Source organism: Oryzias latipes, chromosome 17, assembly GCF_002234675.1.
Source record: "Oryzias latipes chromosome 17, ASM223467v1".
NCBI classification, from domain to species: domain Eukaryota; kingdom Metazoa; phylum Chordata; class Actinopteri; order Beloniformes; family Adrianichthyidae; genus Oryzias; species Oryzias latipes.
The window spans coordinates 9,687,681-9,713,660 of NC_019875.2; the positions used below are offsets into that span (position 1 = coordinate 9,687,681).

Consider the following 25,980-nt stretch of genomic DNA (forward strand, 5'->3'; position numbering starts at 1 on the left):
TGAAAGTGTGGAAAATGTGGTAAGGACTGGGTTGTCAAGGAAACCAGGGAGGTCTTAAGCAATGTCTGAATTCCTGCCCTAATACCAAACTACTAAAAAAACTATTTAGTGCGGGACTATGTGGTGCCCTGGATTATAAAAGCAATTTGGACACCATGCTCACTACTATTTTTAAACGCCGAATATGAAATTGAATTCACGAATGGAAAATCAAATTGATGTCAGCATTTTGCGACAATTGTAGCAGCACCACAAAATGGCGAACGCACTATATAGTGAGTAGTGAAGGAATTGGCTCATAGCCTTAGTTCTGGGCAGAGACGTGAATCTTGCTGCATACATCGAGCAGCTCGAGGCATGAAAATAGATGGATGGTTGCTATGGACTCCAACCGTTAGTATGGCAGCTGTCTTGGGTCAAAGTATAGCATTGGGCAGCAGAAACCTTGCTGTTATTTCTTTATGTTCAGCTGCAGACTAAGCTGCTGAGCGCACAGCGTCTCTGCTCTCCTGGTTTTCTGGATGAAAGTGGAGTAACTCGTTTCTACATCCACCCTGCAGGCCTCCCCCCAGCCCGTCTGGAGTGGTCTCCATCTCAGCGGGACACACTCAACATCCGTCCGTCCCCGTCTACGAGATGAAGTTTCCAGACCTGTGTGTCTACTGAACGCAGTGCCGCAGCCACGGTCTGCACTCCAAAAAAAAAAAAAAAGGGAGGAAGTGATGCAGTGAGGGAGGAGAAGTCTGTCGGTCACTAAAATCCTGTTAAATCAACCTCTGCAAACCACTGTCTCATCTTTGTGTTCTTGGAGATGTTAAACATTTGAGTCACGTCCATGAAGCAAAAAAGAACTTTGTGTCAAAAAGAACAAAAAAAGGAAAAGCCAAAATATTGCTGTGTCATGGTTTTCCTGCTGAATTACACATCGTTTATCGGTAGACCAGCTTGTACATAAACTCCACGCAAAGACAAGCGCTTAGAAATGAGGCCAAGCAGCTTCTGCCTGACTTTGGCTGCACAGCTCCTCTTCCTATAGTTCTCAGTATTGTATAGAATACATAAATAGTAGACATACACGAGGAAAGAGTGGAGGAATGTCGTGGTCAGCAGGTACTTTACAGATTGGAAGCAGAATCGGGAGCTGATCAGGATAAAGGTTTATGATGGGAAAAGGAAGTCCATGATGGAAACTAAATGTGATTTCAGAGGTTTGGTAAAAGAAAGCGAACTTCAGCCCAAAACTGTGACACTTTCATTTTACGCTCTCTTAAGATTCAGGGAAATCTATCAAAGATCATGCTCAAATCATACAAAATCTATCTTAATATTAAAAATAATCCAGCCTCTAAAGCGCTTAAAGTCACAGAGATTGTGAGGTGGCTTCAAATGAAACCTTTGGAGTCTCGAACCTCGATCAGAGCATCAGAAATGTTCACGCTCAGTTTGCAAACTTGGTTTCAGTGTAGGCGTCTAAAGCACAGCTTGACCTACATGCTAGGATAGAAAAACCACCAAACCTGAGTGACAGCAGCTACCTAACCAGAGGTAAGGTCACCTGAACGACCTGCATGGATTATGTGAGTGGTGAGTGTTTATGCAGGAGGCTATCTGCTAAAATCCTTCCAAACATGTTAGCTCAGCCTCTGACCAGCAATAAAAGCAACACCTACACGTCTGCACATGTAGGTCCAGCTGTGTTCAACCCGATGCTTTCAGTGCTTTTTCTGAGATCAAATGTGATCCCCCTGTCAGAAACTCAAGGCTTTCTTGGAGAATAATCCAGCGCCTAATCCCAGGAAGCTCTTCCTGGTTTGGGTTCGAATTTGGCAACACAGATGCTGGAAAACCGACATTTTTGCTGCAAAACAGCCTGATGTCCACCTCTTAGCCTAAAACCGCACAATCTTAGCTTCTCGCTGAATCGTCTAAAGGGTTTTGGGAAGTCGGTTCATGCTGATGCGTGGCTGGAATGTTAATGCGTCGTCGGCAGGAATGTTTTCTGCATGGTGGAAGCGTCGCCTGCTGGAGCAGAGATCAAAAGGCCTTCATAGCTTTGGTTTTTTTTAAACTCGTAGAGCATTTTCTCATTCTGTGGATGAAACTGAATCAGTTTTAATGTATATCTGTAGTCAGAGTCTATTTTTTGAAATCTGTGCAATGTGCTAATTTTAGCTCCAAGATTCACTGAAACACCATCTGCAAAAAAAGTTGTTTTCATCGAAAATAGTGATGGATCACCTCATATCTGCTACACATCAGAACAAACACATCAACACAAACCAGCCTGTTTTTTAAAAAAGTGTTTATTTTGAATGTTTAGGAGACTAAATGAAAAGAAACCAGCTTTTTCATGTTTGTCGTGATGTTTGTCCGCTTCTTGTCTAATGCGAATGGCTGCTGCAGCTGTTGTTCACGCTCTGCTGGCACACACGCCACACTAAAGGGAAAATGATTTTGAGCCACATCAGAAGAAGCTTCCTGTCTGTACGTTCATGTTGGAGAGATCAAATAAAATGTTTTTGTGGAGTTGGACCTTCGTCGTTCTTCTTCAGCACCTGTGGTCACGTTTTGAAACTGGTTCAAATCTCACAGCTGCTGAAAGACTGAAGATGATCTAAAATTCTTCTTCTTCCTCTTCCTCTTCCTCCTCCTCTTCCTCCTCTGCTGGTCTTTGGTTGTGGGTCTGAATCCCGTCGAGAGCGGGCTGTTCTCTGCTCTCCTCGATGGAAATAGGGGGAGTTTCTTCAACCCACAATTCAACTTCTTCCCTTTGGTCCGAATCCTCTTCACTGCAGACAATGACATTTTATTTTGAAGGAGTTGATTTTATTCTTACACTTACAAAACAATGTCAAATAATGAAAAATGGTTTTACTAAGATCCAGAGTAGCAACCCCACCCAGCGTATTTTTTATGACACTAACACAATCTTTTTCAGACTGTTTTTTTTCCATCTGCACCTGATTCACAACGATTTGAATTACGAAAGAAACTCATAAAATGAAATTTTAATTATAATTTCCCTCATAACATGTTAAAAACACCCAAAACAATTTTCATTGGAGGGGGTCTTTAATGTCTGACCCCCATGCGCATTCTTGAAGGTCTGACTGTATGTGCAAATGTTTTTGCTTGATTTGGCCAAACTTTTTGGAGATCTTGTTGCTCCACGTCGACAGTCCCGCCCACAACTCGGAGGTGAATTTCTAATAAAGTATTAACGCTCTGCAGAAACTATGTCCAAGAAAACGACAGGTTTTTTTTTAAATTTTGCTTGAAAACGGCATTTTACCTAATGACCACTAGAAACGCTTTGTTAATCGATCAAAAGATGATCGGAGTGACTTTAAGACAAAGACTCACATGCTGCTTTGTGTCATTATGTGAGCGGAAATCTAACCCTGATGCTGAAGCTGAAACTCAGCGGTTTAAAATAATCCTAAACTCATCAATCCAACAGTTTTAGGTTCAGATTATGTACCAGAAACAACTTTCAGCTGCTGTTCAGAACACATGGTGGTTCCTCTGATGCACACGGTGGCTGTGAATCATGTTGGAATATCTTAATCATCTCGATCTGAAGGAAAAGATTAAACGATCATGGAAACTAGATTTTGCAAAAAGTAAAATGTTGGACTACAGTTTAATATTTGTGATTGCCATAAAGGGTCATAGGTTTTATGCAAACATGAGGGGGGCCCAGCGCAGAACTTTGTGGCATTCCAGGGTCTAAATGTTTTTGAAGTTTTATGTTTAAAGCAAAATTCACTTTTTTACAACACAAACAGAACTACTGTTTTGTGGTAATTTAGATTACACAAATATCTGAAAATGAAGCAGAGGTGTTTAAAGTGTTTTACCCACCAGAACTTTATAAAAGAAAACGTGAATTTTTCTATTGTTTTCTTTTGTTCTGACGAGTTTTTAGACTTTTAAACCAAGTCCTGTTGGCAGCTGCCGTGCTCCTTGCCCTCTTTGCCATTAAGGGGGCGTGTCCTCTCACCTGTGGGGGGACTGCACAGGTGGACTCGTGGGGTCCTCTGGCCTGGCGCTCTGCTGCTGCTCCTCACTGGACTCAGGGGGTTCCTGCACAGGTTTTGGGGGTCTGCTGGGCCGCCGGCAGGGGGGGCTGGGCCCCCGGCACTGCTGCGGGGCCGGCCTGTGGTTGAAGTGAGCCGCCGCCATGCACTCTGCTGTGGTTTTGTCGCACACACACTGCAGCTTGTCACACAGGGTGGCGCCCTGACCTGCGGGGGCAGCAGAGTGTGATGCGGCCGGCAGCTTTGTGTTGTTGCTGTTGTGTAGCATCAGACTCACAGCGGGGTTTGTGCTCCTCACAGGAGACCTGAACACTCCGGCTCCTCTCCACTCTGCAGCCCATAGAGCTGATCTGCTTCAGGCAGCAGTGATGGAAGAAGCAGCACCTGCAGAGGAGCAGCACAGGTTTAGCGCCCCCTATGTGAGAGCATGGGACCTGCAGAAATGAGACTCAAATCACTGTTAAAATACTCACTGAAAAACTCAAAGGTTTCAAAATGTGCAGAAACATGGAAAGGCTGAAGAAAGGTTGTCATGGTAACTGTCCAAATATGGTAGCGCTAGCTGAACATTTATTTACTTCCATCCAGAAAAACAAGACAAAATGCTAATAAACATGTAAAGATATTTGTTGAAGTAAAATTATTATTTCAGTTGATTCTTTTAATGTTTGTATAGTCTTTTTTTTGTAGAGCGCCACCTTGCTCTGCAACCATCCTCATATCCTCGTGTTTAGAGTTGTAAAACTGAGGATGAAATGTTAAACTGTCCAATAACAGACAAGCATGACCCTCACATAACAGTGCGGCTCTCAAACACTTAACAGTTGTTAATTACTTATTTATCTATAGTTTTAGTTGCAAATAAACAATTTTTTCTAAGTTTCATGTTTAGGAAGAACCAAACCTTCGCCAAGCCTGTACCAAAATAAAACTAAGCATAATATCTTGATAATATCCTGAAAAAAAGGCTTAAAAAATGTTCAATTGTACTTTCTCACATAAACACTTTTAATTTACTAAAAATGTTTATCAGCCCAAAAGGAGACAAAAAGTGGATTTTTTTCCCATATGGATGCTTTTCCTAGATGCTTTCGGGGGCTGACCTGTCCAGGCGGTCCACGGGTTGCCCCGCCCCCTCCCGCCCGCAGTAGCAGCCGTACATCTCGTACTCCTGCGGACAGCGCCCTGTCAGGCAGTGCAGCATCTGCCCGAGCGCTGGCATCTCCTTCCTGCTCCGCCCATCGCTGCCGGACACGCTGAAGGAGAGGCTGCACTCTGAAACGGAGCTCGGCGGTTCAGTCACACTTACAGAAACCTCACTGCCACCTCTGACCTTTGGCCTTTACCTGCAACGTTCGGCTGCTGCCCGTCAGTCAGACCAGCCGAGTCCAGCAGGGTCCAGGCGAAGAACGGCACCGTCCTCCTCTGAGCCCCATCTGCCAGAAGACATTTGATTTAAATATCAAACATAGTTTTTAATCTTTGTTCATGAAAAACATTTTTGCAAAACTGTTGATTTGAAGTGAAAAAATGTAGCTGATTACAAACCACCCAACTAATTACAAAAAACTGACAAGAACAAAAATTTAGAAAATGGGATGGATTTTTCATCAACACACCTAAAACACTGTCAGTATTTCATGTTTAATTGTCTGTGAGGCGAAGCTGCAGAACTTTTTTTGAGTTTCTGTCTTCAAGTATTAGTTTTGAGCTGAATAAAAAAGAAAAAAAGAAATGGAAAAAGCTTTAGGTCAATATAAAAAAAAAAGTTTAATAACTGAAAAGATCGGTCTATAAACATTCAGCAGATAGACTAATTCATTGTGGTTTTTCATCATTTACACTTGTGTGAATCGAACAGAATCTAGTCTGAATTTAGTCCCATTTAGTCGGAACTTTATAGTTTGTCCACTTTTTTTTATTTTAACAAATATTTTTTACAAATTTTTTCCATTTTAAAACAAATTTGGGACTTTTTTTTTTTTGTAATTATTGGATTTTTACATTTTGTGCGAAATTATTTTACTCAGTCTGAAATGTTATCTTTGCAGTTTAGTAATATTTTTATTTTTCCCCTATTTAGCCCACGTGCTGTCCTATGACCCCACCTTCACATTGACGTGTTCTCCCTACCATGACAAAGGTGGATAAAGGTGGAAAGATTTCATGTAATCCATGGACACCAGTGAAGATCACAAATCATTGAAGAAAAAAGGTTCAGCGCACTGTCTAGTGGGTCTAGATGACCCAACTCCCAATGTTAAAGTGCCTAGGATAGCACAAGGGTTACGTAAGTTTAAACGGTACTATGTCAACATACACATATCTTCATGGAAAATATGTTTGTTTTTTGTTCTCTGTTCTCCAGAAAGAAAGTTTCTTGTAATCTCAGATGTCTATAACAGAAGCCGCTGCAGGTTTCGTACCCACTCCTGCAGCCGTGGCGTTCTCCAGCAGCTCCTCAGACCCCGCCTCCATCTTGGCTACCCACATGGTGGTTCTGATGGGCGTGGCCTCAGAGCGAGGCTTGAAGGTTTCTCCTCTTTGTGTGGATGGGTGGACGGTTGGAGATGAAGAGGTTGGAGAGCCTGTGAAGGAGCAGAGTTCCCCATTGTGACTTCTCTGCAGGCAAATGGGAACTTTGAGCTTCATGAACCATCAACGTCTGTGTTTGAGAAACAATTTTCTATTTACAAAGAAACACAGAGAAAGTTTTGTACTCGGAGCAGAATCCAACACTGAAGATTTCCAGAAGAAAAAAGGATTTCTTCTTCAGGTATCTCAGAATAAAAGAATCTAAACTGGCTTCTGTAGCCTAACATCAACAAGACTTTCATCTTATTGTTGCCTTTGTATCAAATTTGGGTTATAAAAAAAAAAAAAAAGACAAAGTCACTTTTATCAACGTCAAGATCAAACATACTGAACCATGAAAGTTTGAGGAAATCACTGTGACCCATAACCCTCGCCTTCATCAGATGTTTCACTTTGATTTTTCTCCTCATCAGCAGCATCCTCTGCCTCATCTTCTTCAGAAGACTCTGGGTGGATCTTTCGAGCCGAGACTTTTATCTTGGGGCTGATCTGAGGTTCAGCCAGGGTCAGAGGTGACCCCATGGGAAATCCTGGATCTGCAGGAAGAAGATTGATAAAAAAATTACTTAAATAAACTTTTATCTTAAGCAAAAACACAGATTAAAGCAAAAACACAGATTTAGGCCTTGAACTCTATGTTCTAAATCTTTGTGATCTCCTGTCGAGGCTTTCTTACATCAAAATCAACACGATTTCCTGAAATTTTAATTTCAAAAATCTACTAAGACAGAGATTTTAAATCAGCTTCCAAAGCAAAAGGCCAGGAAGGAAAAAACAGGTCTACCTTCATAAAATTTTGTGTCAATAAGACAATTGTTTTATCATTAAAATTGTTTGCGAGTTTAAACCACAAGAAACCTGATTGAGGAACATCATCACCTTCCATCTTCTTCAATTCTTTGAATGTTTTTAAAAACGTTTAACCCTTGTGCTATCATAGGCACTTTACCATTGGGAGTTGGGTCATCTAGACCCACTAGACAGTTAGCTGAACCTTTTTTCTTCAATGATTTGTGATCTTCACTGGTGTCCATGGATTACATGAAATCTTTCCACCTTTATCCACCTTTGTCATGGTAGGGAGAACACGTCAATTTAAGGGTGGGGTCATAGGATAGAACAAACCAGAAAAAGTCTGGTGGTGAAGCCACAAAGATTCAGCATCAACATCTGTCAACACTTCCTCTTTATGCTGATAAAAAAGATAAAAAAAAGGGTATAAGTCAACTGATGTTTTTTTTTTTATTATTTTATATTTCCATCTGTAAAAAACAATGTGTTTTACATCCAATCAAACTTTTTTTTTGGTTATCGTAGAGATATGAAAGTGGCGGAGTCATGACTGGAGTCATTTCTCCTCCACTGGTGAAGAGCGCCACCAGTGGGGGGTGTTATTCCTAACTTGAAGAGTCCACGCCATCTTTCTCCAGGACCACGGCCTCAGGCCTGGACGTTGTTCTTTCTCATCCCAGATGCTGCTGAGCAGCAAGTCAGAACATCTATTTGTAAGAAAGACCTAAATTCAAGTCGGAAACATTCTAACAGTCATGCACGGCACGGGAGCAATGATGATGTGGGGTTGATTTGTTGCCACGGACCATAAACTGCAGAGCAGAGCCCTTAAGTGAGGAGTCAAAAGACAAGAAGTGGAATCAGAAAAGATGGAACTGGGTTCTGGTAATGGCGATCCAGTCCAGGTCACCTGATAAACTGACGGTTAACTGACGGCATCATTTGGAAACAATAGGAGGTCAGAATGTCAGAGTGATGGGACGACCTCAAAACAGACCTAACGTTCAATCCCCAAAAGAACTTCACGCCTTTGTACTTCAGAGTTTGGACACTAGGGGGAGTGCAGAACGAAGCAGTTTACTGTATCTCTATAAAAACATGTGAAAATACTGGATCACTGCTACTTTTACAAATTCATTAAATATCTGACAACCTGACAGGAGCAAATATATTTGCTTAAAACTTTATAAGTAAAAAGTAAAAATTTCAATGGAAAGCAATGTAAATCTCTGCAAAAGTTGAACTTTTTCTCGTATAGTTTTCCTCTTTTATCTGAAGAAACCCCTTCCTGTATTTCAAAGAGATGACTTCCTTCATCGCTCCTGTTCTATGACGTGTCTGAAGCTCACCGGAACCGACAGCAGAAACACTCGGACCCGTCCGCTCCTCCTCCAACTCCTCCGGCTCCAGCGCCTCCTCCACACCCGTTTCATTCAGCCCTGCAAAAGAAGGAAAGGTCCCAGTCAAAGGAGCAGCAGGAGGCTCATTCCTCTACCCGCTGCAGCCAAACTTCTCTGAGTTTGCAGGAGGCTAGCAGGAAAAAACAGCAGAGACTACAGTTACCTGCAGCAGTGAGACTCATTTGTGTCATGTCTTCCACCTCTTCATCAAGCTCCTCTGAGGACAGAAACATGATCACAGCTCCCTGCAATCTGCATGTTAACATTTCAAGACCTTTACGTTTCCAGTGAGAGGCTGCCGAAGAGTTACTGAACTACCGTTTTTATTAGGATGACCTGAAAAACGTGGGTTTTCATGGACGCACCAGGCCTCAATCTGAGGATAAAAGGGCCAAAATTCAATCCCTTTGGGATTATTTCAATCCTTAAACAATATCATGAATATTATCAAGACTCAAAAAACGTTCACGCCTTCCATGTCAAAAAAAGTTTTGATATCAAGTCAGTCAGCCTCTGGGACACATCTGTTCCTCATGGCTAATTCTGACCTGAGGGGGGCGCTGTTACAACATTGAACTGTGACGCAACAGCAAAGAATGAATAATACACGTGAATTTAGACGCGTGAACCCCAGACATCAAACACAGTGTTCTCACTCATCAGTTTATAGTTGCTAATGTAGTCGTCGCAAAGTTTTTAGCTTTGTGCTTATATTGTAAACACTACACACTTATTTGGTCAACACAAAAGAGCAACACACTGAGTTTAAGATGGTACAAAATCACCACTAACAACTGTCCATTATGGCAAACATTTTGAATGGTTGCTAAGGAAACCCAAAAAAAAACTTTGCCGTAGAAACACGACTTTAGTTACAGATGTTTGTGAAAGCGGGACATGAAGAAAAATGGATTGTTGCTATGAGTTTCTCAGCTTCACAAAGCCATAATTTTGAATCAAAACCTTGACCTGTTCCTTGAGGAGTACAGGTGGGCGGGGTTAGAGGCTTGGGCAATGACTATTCAGGCTTTTGACTCTTACTGGTGCAGAGTTCCTCTTCTCTTCTTTGTTTTCTTTGAACAAAACAAACTTGATCCACTTCGGTGCTTTACAGTGGAACGTACCAGCATGCGGCGGCAGGAACGGCGCTCCTGGTGGTGGAGTGATGGCATCACTCGCATCACTGCGGTTCAATGATGTTGTGTTCATCAGGAAGTCGTTCTCTCCTGCTTGGACACAAAATTTATTTTTTAGAAACCTCTAAATCAGAAGAACTCCATTAAATCTATAAAAAAATGGATGAAGACCTTCTATCCAAGCTTCAATGCTTTCTCAGGAGTAAAACTCCCAAACATCTAAACTCAACTGAGACACATTTCACAAGTCAAACCTTTACCTGCAGCCAGGAGGGACGAATTGGAGAAGAAATCCCCTGTTGAGTCGTTTCCTGCAGGAAAAGCATCTGAAAAGAAAAACGTGTTGTTTTATCACTGTTTTAGAGGAACAACACATTCTACCAGCTTTGGTTCTAATATATATTTATACATTTTGCACTTTGAGGTCAACGGTTTTCATATTTTGGACTGATATGCATTGAAAAGCCACAGAATCGGCTGACTTATGTTGTTTGCGTTAATACTTCCGCTGCTTTTCTCCTCTTCACAATCTGCTGGAATTATGTTAATTGCGTAAACGGTTCATACGGTTCATGTGATGCGCGTTCAAGAAAGCACATTCTTGAACGCGCATCTAGTTGATGCTGTTCACACCGGCAGTGTTGCCAAATGGAGTTGTGTTGCAAATCTGCCAGGTCCCACAAAAAACAAAAAAAAGTTGATCAGTGATTAATTAGCTGTAATTAGCAGTAATCAATCATCCTTTATTTAATTTTCCCATTTTGATTGAAAGTCCAAATTTGAAACGTTTTTAAATGATAATAAATCCACAACTTTGCTGCTAGTCCGAGGAAAACATCAAATCGTGGACTCCCATTGAGCTTCCATGACCACAGGAGACCAAAGGTGAGCTTTCCTGATTATAAAGTATTTTGATAAAGAATAAAACCCGCCAACCCGACCCCAAACCCGCCCAAACCAATTTTCACCCTCAAATTCACAATCAAAACCGTCCAATCTGGGAACACAGGGAGGGGATTCTTCTTCTATTCCTTTTTCTGCTGTGCGCCTCCTACAGTTGGGAGAGGTTTTGTGCCAAATGGTGTAAATCTGGTGAATTTTGCTTCAGGCTTTTTCTTTCACAGCTCTATTCTGATATATTTTTTTTAGTTTAGTTTTAGCCTACCAACAGTTGGTACTTCTGTGTTTTTAAAAAGAACATCAACCATACGTCACTACAAAATCCCAGTTTTTCTTTGGTCAAAGTTCAACTGCTTTAACTTTAATAGACGTGCATTTTGTTTGTGGAGCCCAAAAATGGTCGTAGAAACGTGCGTAGCAATGTAAACGCTGAAACCTGAAATGTACATTTATGGCCATTTCATTGACTGTGAACGTAGCTTTATGGGTGCTAAGGCTCTGTTGTTAAAGAGTTCAATCTGAGGGAATTTCACTTCCTCTGCTGAAGTTTCCATTTGGACGTCGTGAGTCCAAGAGAGCTGCTGACCTCAGAGAGATGTTTGAAGGTGGAACGGGTTCACACAGACTCAAAGAGAAACACTCTGAACCCGTGTGTCCATCAGGCCTCAGAAACACTCGACTTGAAGGGAGTCTGAGACGGAGTGCGTCTGCCTCGACAAACGCCGCTCACAACACCTCAGGCATTTCCTATCAGGTGGGCGGAGAACATTAACCATGAAGAGGCGGTTGTTTTAATTGGCTGAGGTGTGACGCAGCCTTTTCCTGACCCGCTGAGGAAAGTGACGCACCGCCTGCAGACGGCTGACGCAGGAGCGGCTCCCACTCAGGTTCAGCTGAAGTGTGCACTCAGACTCACCTGCTCCTGTGAGGAGCTCGCCAGTCTCCGTGGCGCCGCTGAGCCAATCTGCAACAGCAAACCAATTCAGAGTCACTTCCTGCGCTCTCTAACAAGCAGACGTCATCATGTTCCTAACAAACTTTATCAGCAAGTTTGAGTCAGAAATTCAGACTAAAACTTTCTAACTGATTGAATAGTTTCACCTAAAGAGGCAAAAGGAAATAAGAAAAATGTTCTGCTTTCAACCGATTCTCCAGTCTTCCTTAGCAACCACAACATACCAACAAACATATTAAATGAGAAATTAAATGATTCCTGTTTGCTACGAGCTTGAAGCTGTTTGCAGCTCAGCAGACATCAAAGCTTATTTTTTCAGAATAAAATCTGCATCTTTACAATAACTTTCCATTTTACTGACATGTTTTTCTAAATTTCTGGCTTAAATTAGGAGACAAAATGTAATGTTTGTGTTTTTATAGAATTGAATACCAGTTGCCATAGTGACATTTACTGAGTGGTGAAGCTTTAAGTTTTTTTTCCTTTGACCATATAAAAGCTCATTCCACTAGAACTGCAGTAAAAAGACATGGACACTAAAACAGGTGTTTTACAGTGTCGGTTCATGTGTTTTGATCCTTCAGGAAGTGGTAGAGAGGATGACGGAGACCTGAGTGATTTGCAACAAAGCACGCTGACTCAGCAAAGCCTCTCAGAGAGGCGTTGTAGTGGCTCAGAGTGAGACAGGCGATGGCGGCCTGGTCACATTCACAGAACTTCTGCTGACACGTGTCACCAACGTCTGCATCAAGACACAAAGTTTGAACAAACGTCAACACATGCATAGGAAGTCCCCAAACTAACTGTTGCGTTAAATGTTCTTATTGTGAATCACAACGAAATGTTACGTACAGCAGAAAGTATCTCTTTTTGGCCTTATCCTGTTGTAAAGTTTTCAAAATAAAAGTCTCACCACAGCTGCTGTTTGCTGCAGAACAGCTGAAGTTGTACGGCGCTGGAGGCAGCTCCAGCCTACAGGGGGCAGCGTTCTCATAACACAATCTGTGGTTCGCGCAGCATCTGGAGGCAAAAAAAGAAACTGACTGGATTCAGCAAAATACTTTAACTGCGAATTACAGCTATCACAACATTTTTAGCTTCTCTTTTGATTATTTTATTCCTTTCATTTCTTTTTCATCATTTAGCTTTTTAACATTATTCTTTATTAGTTTTGCACTTTTAGCATTTGTTTCAATGAGCATTTCTGTTATGTTATAAGACTTTTTATATTTTCATTTCCCCCTTTGTTTTTGGAGTTTCTCATTTAAGACCTCCTCCAATGACAATAATGTTTTTAACATGTTCTTGTGGCATTTTTATCATGAAAAAAAAGTTGAGATTAAAACTACACTTCTGAATATTCCTTTATGAAAATCAAGATGAAGCAGAATCCGGTGAAAAAATCCAGCTGGAGTAAAAATGTTCTGCACTTTTTATTATCTTTGTACAATTCAAACACGGACTTTGTATTTTTAAGCATTTCATTTTTCTATGGAAGCCAAAAACAGCCTACGCTTTTCTTGCCCATTGTCCATAGATAACCTCCATTTTTGGCTTCCGTCATTTTCAAATTACTTTGCATAAATTTCCCCGATAGATTGTTTGAATGTTTCCATTTGTTTAATCAATAATTTTTAGGAAAGAAAATCCCCCAAATGAAAGATTTTAGGTTACTTTTGAGAATCATTCTTAAAAAAAATAGCATTGTTAGAATTTCCTTTAGCATGGTTAGTACTTTTAACCTCCTTTGTGCTGCTTCCATGTTTGCAGCTTTACAAGGAAGCATCACACGTTTAGGGTTGAACTTTTGTGTGGATCATTCTGAGCCTTCTTAACCCTTTATCATGCTTTTCTTAATCATGACTAAACTATATCCATGTATGATAATATTTATTACATCTGGCACACTGAAGAACGATTTTACTGGTCTGTTTGTGGATTGGGAGGGGCTTGTGCTCAGAGAAGGTTTTTCGAGAAATATGCAAAAATGGATGAATGGATCATAATGAGGAATGAATATTATAATAACCTGTAAATGCAAAATCAACTATTTGAGCTTTAAGGTGTATCATAATATTCATTCCTCATTATAAACCACAAAGTGGTATTTTGAAAATAATGCAAATTCTATTTTTGAGCTTTATTTTCCCTAAATTATATAGAAATGATTTACATCAAATGTTGGCTTTTAGCATTCACTTTGGCATCTTAGCTAGGTTCACAAAGTTTACACTTTTTTATTCAACAGTTTGCAGAAATGAGTGCATAATATTATTTTACATTAATGGGTATTTTTTTTTATTGTGTTTCTTTTCCATTGTTTTAAAAGTTAGCATTAGTGGTAAATTTGAACTTTTCAAATTTTACTTTAGCTAGCATCATCAGGCTTCACTTCACTCTCCTGACAGTTTTAAGTTTTGCTGTTGTTCAATCATTTTTGTGCATTTCTTTAAATGCTGTAAGTGACATTTTAACATTGTTTATCCTTATTTTAATTGTTATATATATATATATACGTGTATAACAATGTTTAAACTTCCACAGTAGAGAAGGCTGGTCCTCTGTTGTGGTTAGCATTCAAAGCTGTGTTTTCTCTCACATTGCATGAATTAATCATGTGATGGGCTCGATCTTCTCTTAACAGAATATTTTTCACGCCCGCCTCTATCCTCACTTAAACTAGGCCGCCGTGCTGCATCTTAAATTCAGCAGCTGCTGCTTTGGCGGCGGCTTCCCGCCGGATCTGATGAGACTTGCTTACACATCCAGAGGATCCACGGGGTTTCCACGCGCCGCATATCTGCAGGAGCAGCCGTAATCTTCCAGGTCACGTGGGCAAATCCCCGAAGCACAGCGGAGCTTGGATGCAAAGTTCAGCAGAGAGGGGAAATTATGGAAGATGGCGTGCAGCCAGGTGAAGCGCAGGCCCAGACAATCTGACAGGAGGGGAATGAAGGGACACACAGTGATGCACGAGGGCAAAGCCAAACAGACGTTTTCATTCTGCTGGAGGAGAGCAGAGTGATTTAATCATAGATAATCCTGTTGGCAACTTCCAGTAACACAAGTCCAGAGGAGCCTGCAGGGCAGAGCACGGGGGCACGCTGCTCATTAAACCTGTAGGCGTCCCAGAACATCAGAGTAGAATCAGTCAAGCATCATGACAACAGCTGCACTGCAGACTGCATAGGTCGAGAGGGGGGGGTTCAATCAGCTTTTACCCTCCGGCCTGACATTTCTTCATCCATTCATCTGTATCCCTCAAAGTTCAGCCTCTGACATGACCAGGTTCTGGGATGGAGAATGGGAACATGTTTGAGGCTCAAATGAAGTCCATCAGAGGGGCAAAGATGGGTTTAGGAGAACGGAGAGGGCCAGTTCTTGATAAGTGGATGAAAGCATGTTTCATTATCAGATAAAGGGGTGCAGCCGATTAGAATCCTGCAGGCTTTGACTCATCCTTTCAGCCCAATGAAGCATCAGGTTTAATCTGTGATTAATGCTAATTAATTCCTCTGCTGATCCCTTCCACATGTGTCATGACCACTGAAGGGCCATCAGCCGGTTATGCAGCTCACCCGTCATGTGACCCGCGAGTCCACTGCTGCCCTCCGGCTCCGGGCAGAAGATGGGGGACAGAGCTGGAGACAAATGAAGAGTTCGGGGGGGTTAGATCCACGCAGACATCGGTCAGCAAGCGGCTGAGCGGCGGCTGTAATGACGGTTTCAGGGGTTCCTTTCATGGTTAATGGAACTCACCACTTGAAGATGCTGATAGACTCAAAATCCACATCAGAATCATAATTTATGTCTGCAATCAGGAGAAAAAGGCCCTTTCAGTACAGTGCACATCATGTTTCTGAACATGGTTTTGACAAAACTTTGGAGCAAAGTTGTTTTCTTTTATTAATATCTGCAATGAGTTTGATTTATCTGTGTTTTGTAGTCTGTTTATAGTTTATTTTATTATTTTAATGCTTAAGATAAAGCAAAATATGTAATCAAATGTATTATTTACTTACGTAGGAATATACAGATACAAATTCTATCTGTATAATTTTAAATTAAATTAGTTAATTATCCTTATTTAAGGAGCTAGAAAACAGTTTTTTTAAGTGTTCTGTAAGAATCAAATCCACATCACTGTGAAACAAATGATCATTTTAATTGGTTACTCTGTGTCCATGGAAATTAAATTACTTTAAAATTCTCGATATTTCAATATTTTGCCAAATAAATGTTGAAACAATAGCTATTTTTAGGCTTTTCTGTTAAATTTCCTGCAAAAGCCCAAGAAAACTTTGAGAAACTGTGACACAAACTTTTGACTGGTTGGAGAAAAGATGATATTACTTTTAAATTATTTATAAACGTCTTTAAATGTCTTTGGTTGTTATAAAACTATTAGGACTATTTTGTTTCTTTTGCAAAGAGTTTAAAACTGAATTTGTTGTTCATCACTGATATTATCGAGCAGTTTCAGTTACAAAGATTCACTTTAATTTCTGCCTGTTTATAAAATAAATGTTAATATGATATTAGTGTAAAATGTTCATTTAGTGTTGTTTTTTACATTTTATTTTAAATCAACAAATCGTCAGTACGTTACAACCACAACATAAAGATAGATGGACTGAGACCCAGAATGGCTAGGAGGCCCAGGAGACAGAATATCAAGGTCAAAAGGGTCAAAGGGCAGTGCATGTTCTAACGAGCTGTAAGTGATGCTTATTTAGTATTATTTATATACATTTATAAAAGCCACACAAAATGAGATCCGATCTCGCGCCACTTTTACGGCAATAATTTAGCGAGTGTTAACAAGACAGAGCAGCACGACACAATCTGCTCAAAATGACAGTTTTTTTAAGCAAAGTTGTTGCAAACTTTCAGCAAAGTTTTACCACAGTTGTAGCAAAGAAGCAGCAAAGTTTAAGCAAATATGCGGCACAGTTGTGGCAGAGTTGCAAAAAAGTTGTTGAAAAGTTGCAGTACATTGTAGCAAAGTTGCAGAGAAGTTGTTGCAAAGTGGGTGTTACGTCGTAGCAAAGTTGCACAAAAAATGCAGCAAATTTGTAGCTAAGTTGCAGTGCAATTGCAGAAAAGTTGAAGCAAAGTTGCAGAGAATTGGTTGCAAAGCTGCAGCAAAGTTTTAGCAAAGGTGCAGCAATGCTGCAGTACTGTGGTAGCAGATTTGTAGCAAAGTTGCAGAGAAGTTGTTGTACGGTGGTTGCAATGTTGTAGCAAAGTTGCATTAAAAGGCAATAAAAATTGTAGCAAAGCTGCATAAAAATGCAGTAAAATTGTAGCAAAGCTGCATAAAAATGCAGTAAAATTGTAGCAAAGTTGCATAAAAAATGCAGAAAAATTGTAGCAAAGTTGCATAAAAAATGCAGTAAAATTGTAGCAAATTTGCAGTACAGCTGGATAAAAGTTAATGCAAAGTTGCAGAAAATTTGGTGCAAAGGTGCAGTAATGTTGCAGTACCGTGGTAGCAGAGTTGCAGCAAAGTTGTTGCAAAGCTGCAGCAATATCTTAGCAAAGGCGGAGCAAAGTTGCAGCACAGTTGTAGCAAAATTGCAGAATTGTTGTTGCAAAGTAGTTGCAAAGTTGCCTTTAAGAAAATGCAGCAAAATTGTAGCAAAGGTGCAGCCAAGTCGCAGGAAAGTTGATTAGATGAAGAGTAGAGAAAAAGTGCAGGAATTAGTTCAATTTACACCTGGAAACCCTGGAAGTTAACTTATGGTGGTGGCAGCCTACGCCCAGTAGAGGGCGGCATTGAGACACTTTAACTTTTTTTTGTTATGTTTTTTTTTTAACTTTTTTTTAACTTTAACTTAGCCACGTTCGTTTTTTTTTTTTTTTTGGTTTGACGCGTCGCATCGAAAACTATACGACCAATGAGAACGGCGCTTTTGCACACGTGTCTGGAGCTTCTGAAGTTACAGTAAAACACAACTTGGGGGCGCTCAAACATCAAACTACATTTTTGAGCACACATACCAGCGAAGAAGATAGACGCCAAGTAGCGTCTACACAGCCGCGAAGAAATAATGACGGACATTCTAAAATATCCCCGAACCAAGCACCAGTTGGAGCTACTGGTGCTTGAAATATTCATGTTTTCTTTGTATTATTCTGACAAGCGCGTAAATACTTGCCCTCTTTTTCTGAGGGAAAAGCGACTTTAAGAAGCGTAGTAGAAGTTGCGCAGCGCCACCTTGTGTACAGGAGTATTTCTGTTTTACATTAAGCGCCATCTAATGTCAGGTAATGAAATTGCATGTTCACTCGGCTCATCGTCAGCGAAAATCGCCTGGGTGTGAACACAAAAAACGTGGCGAACAACGCCTGGCCTGGCGAACAACGCCTGGCGAACAACGCCTGGCCTGGCGAACAACGCCTGGCGAACAACGCCTGGCGAACAACGCCTGGCGAACAACGCCTGGCGAACAACGCCTGGCGAACAACGCCTGGCGAACAACGCCTGGCGAACAACGCCTGGCGAACAACGCCTGGCGAACAACGCCTGGCAAATATTCGTCCCGGTGTGTACGGGCCTTTAGGCTGCAGTTGCAGTTGCAGTCAGGTTGGTTGAGCAGAGCTCCACTTTATGCAGAAGAACTTTGCGATTTTTTGGATTTTTTTGAAAATCTTTTGGCTTTGAGGTTTGATCTGAAAACTGCCCTGACAAAACTGTAGCGTGAGCCCGCACTGCATGCTGGGATTCTAAAGAGGAGCGCAAACAGGAAACGTTAGGAGTTTACATCCAGCTTTTAAAGGGGCCTGGATGAGTCAGAGATGTGAGCTTCAGCACAAACGTTTCTACTCAGACTCAAACCCTTCTCCGGCACAGAGGCCTCATCATTCACGTCACAGCTTCTTGCATTAATGACAGGAGCAGAAATGTTACTGCCGGCTGTAATGGAGGCTCTGACATCTCATATCCAAGCTCCATAAATTGCCCCAATCATTACAGTGATTACAAAGCGGGGCTTCTGCGCCTGATGGCCTCAAACAGCTCGGCCCACCTGCAGTTCAGCGGCGAGAGGTGAACAAGTTAATGCTGCTCCAGCCTGAGAGAGGGGCAGACTTTACAGAAGGGGGCGGAGCTTTTATGATGCCCTCATTACATCTTTAATGTCAGCCTCAGAGCTGAGCAGCTCATTATTATGGATGCAAGAGAGCACAGAGAGGCTGTGATCGATCTGCAGACAGGAAACGCTCTAAAGCTGAGAAGAAACTGCAGAAAAAATGTGGAAAACGGAGCCAAAATGTACTCAGAAACAACAGATTTTCAAACATTTACTGCTTATATGTTTAATGACTAAACTAATAGAACTAATAATTTGTTTGTAGAAGAAAAGTTTGCGTAAAAGCAATTTTGCATGTTAGAACAAGCTAAATCATTTCCCTAATCAAGTTTCACTGTGAGGGGAGCAGAAGTGCAACATGACTGTGGAGAACGATCAGGAGCTGACAGAGGTGCATGCCATGTGGGAATCATTGACCTCGTCTGCACGGCCTGATTTTCAAAGTAAAACTTAAACGAAAACGACCTAATAAGGAACAGGATTTCAAAGAAAGACTAAAGAAGTGAAGTGTGACCACAACAATCAGATCCAAGAAACTTATTTAAAAAGAAGTAATAATAGATAATACATATTTTCTAACTTTTTAGTCATTTTTTCTTAAAAACTAAAAACATTTATTACTAACATTTTCTGATACAAACTAGAGAATTAGTTTTCAGGCTCTTCATCAACAGTCTTTTCAACAAAATATGAGCTGACTTATTGCCAATCAGAACAGATAAAATATCATAACTTTTGCTTAAAAGAATAAATGTCTATTTGAACATTTAAACAGCAGCAGTTTAAATCAAAGCTTTTCCCCTTTTGACTGTGAGAAAAAAAAAATTCTATAGAAGTTAAATGTTCACTGTTCAGTCATAGTGCTAAATGATAACAAATTTTAATAATACAATATTAACATGACCTGCATTTAAAAAGATCCAAATCCATGTATCCATTTTATTTTAAAAAGATTGTTTTTAAAGCAAGAATTCATAATTTTATTAATGTAAGTTTTTTTTTAGTTTGAATCATAAGTTTAAGTAAAAATTCTTTGTCTGTAACTAAATGTAATTGGTTTACTTTCATCACTTTTATTTTTTTAGTGTCTCATTTATTCACTCATTTATACTGAACTCAAACTTCAAAAATGAATCAAACCTTAAATGGAATTTAGAAAGAAAAACTGGGCCTTCATGACAGAAAATTTTATTTAAATAAATATTATGAAATAGAAAATATTTGTCTGCTTATTAAATTGCAATAAAAAACACTTTGCATTCTTCTATTTTTGTAAAAAATGTTAGAATTTGTGGAACAATTGACTGATGCTATTTTGAGAAAACAAAACAAAACAAAAAATCAAACTGCAAAGACTTCCTGAAAAAAACGCAAAGCAGAGGCCGTCTCATTTTAACCAGAAATGTTTAAAAAGTTGCATCAAAATCAGAGTTTCTGGTGAAATGAAACATATTATTGAATTTTAAAAAAAGGACAATTCAGACATAGTAAGGGTTGTGGGAAATAGAAACTGTTTTGTTTGACTTTTTTTTTTTTTGGGTGAAGTAAAAATGAATGAATTTTGTGTGAAGTAATAAAAGCTGAAGCTGCAAGCAGACGATCACAGATGAAACACTGAAGCAGAAACAGCAGGGAGGCTGAAAGTTTTATTGCAACAGAAACCTGTTTCAGGACCAAGCAGATCCGGATTCTGGCCTCCTGTCTGCACGCTTCCTGCATCATATCAACACATCAAACATGCCAACAGCTGAGATCTCACCTGGTTTGGAGGCGCAGGCTGCAGCAGGTGGAGTTTGTTCCGTCGCCTTGTTTCCTCAAAGTAAAGCCTCAGCTCTGAAAAGTGACTTTATCAGGCGGAGCTGGGAGGGGGGAACAGACACTCCCCCAAAAGATCCTCTAATTAGTCATTGTGTGACACCTGAGCAGCAGCTTACGGTGGTTTGATTCCGTTCAGGTATCTGCGGCTTTAAACACACACTGATTCCTACACTGGGGTTTGTGTGTGGGAGTGGGGGGGTCCCCACAGAGTGGCCTTTGTCCTGCAGGTCCGGTCCTGTAACCTGTGGTCAAGCTGGTCTCACCTGATCCGTGCGGAGGTTCAGATCAATGACTGGGGGGTTTCAGTGATGCAGAAGAGCTGCTGGTTTAATAACAGTGGGCTGATAGTGGGGCATTGTGTCAGACAGGTGCATCTGTGAGGGAGGGGGGCTGCAGATGCAGCACAGATGAACACAGACAGAACACTTTTGAAGGTTCTGGTTGGGGCAGAGCTGCTGCTGCTGCAAGTTTGCCTTCCTGGTTTGATGCTCATCAGAATAAAACCATGTTGATGAATGTGGGACTTCAGATCGTTTTTCTGCCAGATGTTTCTTCCCTTCCTTTACTCATCTGTCTGTTAGGCAGGGGTCTACAACCTTAAAAGTAACCTTTAGGTGTGTTTTTGTCACCATCAAGTCAATAATTTGTCAGTTCTTTTTAAATTTATTTTCCTTTTAAATTACATGTCTGAAATAAAATGTCATCGTCGTCAGCTATGTCATTTATATTTAGAATTCTAACATGTCAAATAACAGAACACCAATGTTAAGAGTGGTTTATTATTAGAATAAGCTTGAAGCGTATAGATTTATTCTAAAAAATGGATTCTACATCAATGTTGTCATGTATTCGAAAAGGAATAAAAAGGATGACGGGTCATCATAACGATAGAAAACTCCATGTTTGATTTGACTTTCTTACTTTTTTTATTTAAGTAGCATAGATTTGCTGCAGCAGGAGGATCCTTTTAGACACAGGGTGTTTTTTATTTTGAAGAGATATCAAATATGCTTAACCCTTGTGCTATCCTAGGCACTTTAACATTGGGAGTTGGGTCATCTAGACCCACTAGACAGTGCTCTGAACCTTTTTTTCTAATTGATTTGTGATCTTCACTGGTGTCCATGGATTACATGAAATCTTTCCACCTTTATCATCGTAGGAATACCACGTCAATGAAAGGGCGGGGTCATAGAATAGCACAAGGGTTAAAAGGCAATATCGTAGTAAAGTGGACCAAATGGTTCTATTGGCATTAAAGGTTGCAGACCCATGAACCAGACCCTGTTGTTCAGCAAAAGAGAAGAAGACCTATTAAAAATCTAAATCTAAATGACAGATTTACCATAACCTTAAACCGACTAGTCATTTATATCTTAGCATTTTTCTTCAAAGTCAAAAAGCGACAATGGTGGGATGAAGGAGCTGCATGTGACCTCAGAACCTCAGGTTGCAGAACCTGGATTTGCTCTGTCGTGGTTAAATTCTCCCCGATTTTTTTTTTTACAATGTTGGCTAAAATGAAAATTAATTCTTGCTTGATAAACAGAAAACAGGAAGATGTTCAACAGGTAAATCAATCCACAGATTTAATTGTTCAATACTTTATTTACAAACTGAAAATGGATTTCTTTGTTGAATTGCTTTTGGATCCAGCCCTGAAGTGACGTAAATCCAAAGGAAGCTCATGAGGAAGCTAATAAAATCACCTACATGAATCCATGACAGAAAAACATTTTCCGTTACAGAGAAATTCTTCCTCTCTGGGACATTTCTCTCAACAGACTCTGTTTGAATTGGCAGGACCACTAATAATTGCCCTTTTGCAGCGCAACTTTTAATTTGAAAAACTAAATCCTCATTTCTTTTTACAATTATTGAATAGAAACTTCATATTTGGCAGAGATTTAGAAACCTTTAGAGTCTTTTCATGTTTGGGAATCTTCACCCACGTGTCCATGAGTTGCTCCAGGGGTCCGTCCTGGCGGTTTCGCCCACTTCCTGCAGCGATGAACGGCTCCTTGTTCCCGTGCGTCACAGTTTGCTGCACATCTTGGTCAGGCATCTCTGCTTCAGATCTGTCAGGGGCACAAAAGCGAGCTCAGGTATGTGACTGCAGCTCCGCCTGACGGGGCGACAAGTCATCCAAACATGATCATCGAGAAGAAAGGCGCTCCTTCAAAAGGACGCAGGTTTGAAAAGGAGAAGCGGGAGCTTCAAATGTTTTACTGACACTTGAAGAATTAAAAATATAAAAAAATATCTGAAAATAACGTAATTCCAGCTGATACTAAAGCGGAGAAAAGCAGCTTTACAGCAATATGTGACACTTTACAGAATGGAATCGTTCATGCAATCAATGCAAATCAGCTGATTCTGACACAGAGAAATGCGGCTTTGCGTCGTTATGCAACACTTGAGGTTAGATTCAGAATCAGCTGATTGACGTTGATCGGGTAACGATCAAAGAGTTACCATACAAACCACCAGTCGAATGGAATCCAACAATCTGAAACAATGTCTAAGGAAAAAAACTTTAAATGAGGTGAAAAATATTTAAGGAGTTTTAAGTTTTTGTCGGAAATTTTCACAGCCACTTTGTGATGTCAGAAGAATCGTGGATGGGGCTGGTCCAATGGGTTCACCTCAAATCGAAGCTCAGGGCTCTAGAACCTTCTATAAAGTAGTTGGAGGGTTTAAGGCATCTTGGAGTGGATAAAGTCCCAACTGTCCTTATGGATGGATTTGGGCGGTCTTTGGCCAAAGAATTAGGTAGGGGGCAAACCAGTGGCCCGCAGGACCTCGAGATAAAATGTTTATGCACATTTTTTTCTATATGCATGCTGCGGATGACAGGTTGAAGTGAACACTTAAGGGGAAGTATTGGAGAAGTAGGTGAGACGCAGGCGTGTCGTAGGGATTTGTCCTTTTCTTCCAACCCCCCCTAAGCCCTGCATGTAAATGACCTCTAGATTCAGCCTATTATAGTTTTATTTTTGCAATTCTCCCATTTTGGATAACATGGATGTGGCCCTTATTTTGAAGGACGCGCTAAACCGGAAGTCATCACGCAAGCGAACGTGAAGGCTGCATGTGCTTCGTATCAGCCAAAACGGTTATAAAAGTGTTAAAAGTTTAAAAGAAACGAAAGTTTACAATATCCTAGAGCACCTGGTTGATGAGGGAACAAGGTTTGTAATTTTTATGTTTTGGCAATTTAGTTCTGTGTTTTCACATAATTTTACATTGTCAGCACATTTTGTTTGCCCACTAGGTGGCACTGTAATGTCAAGTTAATGCTGAGTCAGTTTGAAATGAATGCTAATATTAGGATTTATTTTATGTTTATACAGAAGGAAACGTAATTTTATTGTTAAATGATTTTGTTGAAAATTCAGTTACATTAGTTTATTTGCATCAGAGGTTAAACATCTTAAGGTAATAAATTAATGGTTTAAAGTGTTGAAAGTAAAGAATAAAACAAAAGGGTTGAAATGGTGAATACAACGGTAAGAGATGTAAAATATATTTGTATTTTTTTGTAGCTCTTACGGTGTGTTCACACACACGGTGAAATAAAGGGTTGTGAACCATCAGTTTGAGAGACCATCTTTTCAACCGGGGATGCTACAGTAAGAGCTTGCCCTGAAGCCCAAGCTTCAGCCACGAGGTCCCAGAAAGAGCCGCTCCAGCAAGGTTTCATCACTGCGACTCAACCCAAGGTTACCTGGGATTTGATAGTCTACACACCACCATTTAAAACATGGAGGCACCTAAAGAAAGCTCAGAGGACACAGACAACTATGAAGTAGGTGAAGAAGACAAGCTTCATCACTCCGCTCGTCAAAGAAAACGCACAGAAAGGATGCAGATGTATCAGGAGGAGGAGGCACACAGAAAAGAGAAACGGCTTCATCATCTTTACGAACTATGGAAAAAACAAGTACGTTCAACACGTGAGCAACTTAAACAAAACATCTCAAACAGTCAGATTGGTCAACTTTTGGACAATTTAGAACATGAAAGAGACAATGTTATAAAGTTATACATTGAAATCCGAGATCACATTTTCCCCAGTACGGACACAAGACGTCTCATAGATGCCTGTGAAGCTGTCACAGCAGACATAATTAAAGTGGCACATGAAAGACTTTCAGGAGTGGATGACTATGATAGCGACAAGGTAAAGTTCAGTCTTCATGAGCTTCTGAAGGACTATGCTCACTCTGTTTATGGCTCTTCTGTTACAATCTCAGATCAGCACTCCTCTGTTAGCAAATCACATTCATCTGCAAAATCAGTAGTGGCGGCAAGGAGAGCGGAGGCTGCAGCAGAATTAGCAGCTAAGGAAGCAGAATATGAAGTGGTACGAGAAGAAGAGAAACAAAAGGAAAAGATTGATCTTTTGAATCGTGAGCTGGACAGACAAAAGGTGGAAAAGGAATTAAAGGCTGCTCGAGCTAGACTGAAGACTTATCAGGGCTCCAGACTGCGAGCAATTGGTCGCATTTTGCGACCAAAATTTGAGAGTGTGCGACTGAATTTTACATCCAGTCGCACATGTGCGACCAGTAAATTTGCCTCCCCCACCCTCCGTATTTTTAATACATCAAACGTGGAAGGGGCACGTCAATGATCAATGAAATAATCAATGAGAGGCGAGCGCACACTCACGCAGGCAGACACACACACTCGTGCACATACTCATGAAACGCGAGCACACACTCGCGTGATGCCTGTGTGTGAGGCGGCGAATGCGTGTGAGAAGAATAGGGAAAGCCACTGTGAGTGGCTAAAATGCGTGAAGGGGGAGGGGCCTAGAGATAGTCACGCGCGCGTAAACATCTGTGGGAAGGAAATAGAGACAAATAACACAACCTGATATGTGCGTCTGAGCTATGAGCAAGCGAACTATTGATTCGTTCTTCCGACCTGCGGCTAGTGTACCAGGGCCAGAGTGTACATCAGGGGTCTCAAACTTGCGGCCTCCAAGATGATATTTTGCGGCCCCCGCCTTAATATGAAAAAGTTCAATTTTAATGCGGCCCGCCAGTTTGTATGAAAGACACTTTTTCATTGTCGTGCGCGGAGCTGACCAACCAATCACAGTGGGGAATATGACTCTTGGGGGGCGTGACAATGACAGGGTTTGAAAGCAGGAAACCTGACCGCCCCCTCCCTCCCCGGACCACATTAAGGAGTTCCTTACTTTCCTTTAGAACGTATTTATTCGCTCGTAATTTTCTAAAT

The 25,980-nt window shown here is 40.8% G+C and overlaps 3 protein-coding genes across 15 annotated transcripts in view; 1 reads left to right on the plus strand and 2 right to left on the minus strand.

Moving 5' to 3' along the window:
• Window positions 1–2,526, plus strand: part of efr3a (EFR3 homolog A) — a 113,355-nt gene extending 110,829 nt beyond the window's left edge. For all 9 annotated transcript variants that reach the window (XM_023965565.1, XM_023965570.1, XM_023965563.1 and 6 more), the window contains one exon: window positions 561–2,526. In XM_023965565.1, coding sequence (XP_023821333.1) covers window positions 561–666 — 106 coding nt within the window. In that variant the 3' untranslated portion in view covers window positions 667–2,526. The remainder of the gene's footprint in view (window positions 1–560) is intronic.
• On the minus strand, window positions 2,058–21,127 carry oc90 (otoconin 90). Of its 5 annotated transcripts, none has more exons than XM_020711290.2 (18): window positions 20,672–21,127; window positions 15,578–15,629; window positions 15,397–15,459; window positions 14,580–14,754; window positions 12,732–12,838; window positions 12,429–12,560; window positions 11,780–11,827; window positions 10,224–10,289; window positions 9,952–10,056; window positions 8,991–9,044; window positions 8,777–8,866; window positions 7,010–7,171; window positions 6,467–6,628; window positions 5,387–5,476; window positions 5,144–5,315; window positions 4,318–4,424; window positions 4,004–4,247; window positions 2,058–2,789 (listed from the first exon to the last, which is right to left on the minus strand). In XM_020711290.2, exons 2-18 carry the CDS (start codon window positions 15,618–15,620, stop codon window positions 2,615–2,617), a joined length of 1,995 nt encoding a protein of 664 aa, XP_020566949.1. In that variant the 5' UTR covers window positions 15,621–15,629; window positions 20,672–21,127; the 3' UTR covers window positions 2,058–2,614. The 5 variants fall into 5 exon arrangements, with proteins under 5 accessions (XP_020566949.1, XP_020566950.1, XP_020566952.1 ...); XM_020711291.2 differs by having other exon boundaries at window positions 9,952–10,053; window positions 20,672–21,126; XM_020711293.1 differs by lacking the exon at window positions 11,780–11,827.
• Window positions 21,128–22,293: 1,166 nt separating this feature from the next.
• LOC105356161 (mucin-5AC) overlaps window positions 22,294–25,980 on the minus strand; it is a 45,542-nt gene continuing 41,855 nt past the window's right edge. Inside the window, exon 21 of the mRNA XM_023964923.1 lies at window positions 22,294–22,808. Within this exon, the coding sequence (XP_023820691.1) occupies window positions 22,765–22,808 (44 nt within the window). The 3' untranslated portion in view covers window positions 22,294–22,764. The remainder of the gene's footprint in view (window positions 22,809–25,980) is intronic.

What these genes read in the sequence shown, in the direction of transcription:
- oc90 (XM_020711290.2), bottom strand. Translation starts at nt 15,620, where the DNA reads ATGATTCTGATGTGGATTTTGAGTCTATCAGCATCTTCAAGTG. An exon ending in TTCGTCCCTCCTGGCTGCAG is followed by an intron (nt 10,057 to 10,223) that starts GTAAAGGTTTGA and finishes TTTGTGTCCAAG; the next exon opens with CAGGAGAGAACGACTTCCTG. An exon ending in AAGTGAAACATCTGATGAAG is followed by an intron (nt 6,629 to 7,009) that starts GCGAGGGTTATG and finishes GCTCCTTCACAG; the next exon opens with GCTCTCCAACCTCTTCATCT.